Raw genomic sequence first — 2,127 nt, 5'->3', positions numbered from 1 at the left:
AACACTCAACTACAACTAGTAAAACAACACAATAAGACACTGTACTAAAGGTAACATTCAACTACAACTAGTAAAACAACAATAAGACACTGTAGTAAAGGTAACACTCAACTACAACTAGTAAAACAACACAATAAGACACTGTACTAAAGGTAACATTCAACTACAACTAGTAAAACAACACAATAAGACACTGTAGTAAAGGTAACACTCAACTACAACTAGTAAAACAACACAATAAGACACTGTAGTAAAGGTAACACTCAACTACAGCTAGTAAAACAACACAATAACAAACTGTAGTAAAGGTAACATTCAACTACAACTAGTAAAACAACACAATAAGACACTGTAGTAAATGTAACATTCAACTACAACTAGTAAAACAACACAGAGATGAAGACCATACAACAAAGTTGAATAATACTAAAATAATAGGATATGAAGCAAACACGAGGAAAACAAAGATAGAATAAGACTGATAGATCCACCTAAGTTCAGTGAATCTAGCATAGAAGTTATCAAAACCTGATTATCCCTCTTGAAAACATTTAAATAGTTGGTTGAGTCCAGTTCTAATATGGAAAACCCCAAACAAGTGGAAAACCAGATTTCTATCAAGGAGATCCAGGATTGAATCCTAGTCACTACCAACATATAAAATGTTCCTTCTCAGGACTTTCCTCAAGACAGTAGAAGATTAGTGGACAAAGCACAGGATAAAAAAATAGTTAGTAATTAGTATCTAGTTATAAAAAATTAAAACAAAAATAAAAATTACACTCAGGTGATTGTATCGGCTAGAAAACACGACAAAAATAACTTACTACTAGAGTATGGTATAAATTAAGTTTTTATGCTAAAAAAATACCAATCATGACTTGCATGATATTACTTATCAAGATCAATGTCATCTAATACATGAGGCATTCATAGTTACTCATAACATAAAGTATCAGGTGAAGAAGAAACCTTCACAAGAAGCTCAAGCATATGTTGACATGTATCCATTAAAGTTTATTATTTATCAAGATCAATGTTATCAACATTCATAGTTTTTTATAACAGACAAAACCAGATGAAGAGAAAGCATCCAGACGAAACTCACACACACGCAACTTACAAAGTTCATTTATCAAAGATAACGTCATCAAAAAAAAGGATCAGACTTTCGCCTGGCATTGCTTAGGAGAATAATGCTAAATGTGATCAATCCTTCAGTTTGAATTTCTGTCAACCAGAGGAAGCCACAGTAGCCTGAGTTGTCCAGAATGTATCTTATTATTGAGATACGTTTACTTTAACAATATTTAATACCACAATAAAATCTTGAGCCAGTATTAAAACCTCACTTTCTGGAAACAAAATCAGACATTGAACTTTTAAATGACTAGATACTTTGAGTACATTTAGTTACTGCCATTACTTGATGAGTTATTCATATGAAACAAACATTGTTGACACAGTGAAATGACATGAACATTTACAGGAAATTTTACAGATTATTATTTAGTCTTCAATAATGTGAGTAGCTAATCAGTTTTTTTTTATATAATCACATACTTCCATAACTCACTATGAAAACTGATGCATTTTTGTTTTACACTTGATACACAAGGCTTAGATACATCTTAATCAATACTTAAAAAACAGAACCAACATAGATCTGCAAATAGTCACTGTACCCGTTCAGCACATTAAAATCTTTCAAAAGTTGTGAGGTTCGCACAATACCTGTCTAATATCTTGATTAGAGGAAACAATGATGTCATTGATTGCTTCTGGCTCCACCTTTAGTCCTTCCTTATAAGCTATTGACATCATAGCACCCTAGAATATAAAAAACTATCACTCCATAAACAAATACACTGTCATCTTTTGTACAAAACTTGAATATAATACATGTCCCATTGCCTTACATGAAAAACACAACAGACCACTATTTGTAAACTAGAGTTCCTTTTTTTTGTCATCTTTTCATGTCTCCCCCCCTCCTTCATTTATGTTCTTCATTCTTTCATAACTTAATCAGATTACTGTCAAACCAGTAAGTCAAGTGAGTGGTACCTCTACACATTGTGATATTAACCTTTAGTGCTCCTACTATATAAGTCAAGTGAGTGGTAC

The 2,127-nt window shown here is 32.1% G+C and overlaps 1 protein-coding gene across 1 annotated transcript in view; it reads right to left on the bottom strand.

The window, feature by feature from the left end:
• The window catches only part of LOC106476139 (replication factor C subunit 1-like), a gene marked incomplete at its 5' end in the record, with an annotated part of 11,980 nt that extends 10,150 nt beyond the window's left edge, over window positions 1-1,830 (bottom strand). Inside the window, one exon of the mRNA XM_013936807.1 lies at window positions 1,735-1,830. Within this exon, the coding sequence (XP_013792261.1) occupies window positions 1,735-1,830 (96 nt within the window). The remainder of the gene's footprint in view (window positions 1-1,734) is intronic.
• Between the last annotated feature and the right edge of the window lie 297 nt (window positions 1,831-2,127).

The sequence above is a fragment of the Limulus polyphemus genome, unplaced genomic scaffold, assembly GCF_000517525.1.
Source record: "Limulus polyphemus unplaced genomic scaffold, Limulus_polyphemus-2.1.2 Scaffold9898, whole genome shotgun sequence".
Classification (NCBI taxonomy): Eukaryota; Metazoa; Arthropoda; class Merostomata; order Xiphosura; family Limulidae; genus Limulus; species Limulus polyphemus.
Note: the sequence above shows the minus strand (reverse complement) of the source record. Positions and strands in the feature narration are given on the sequence as shown.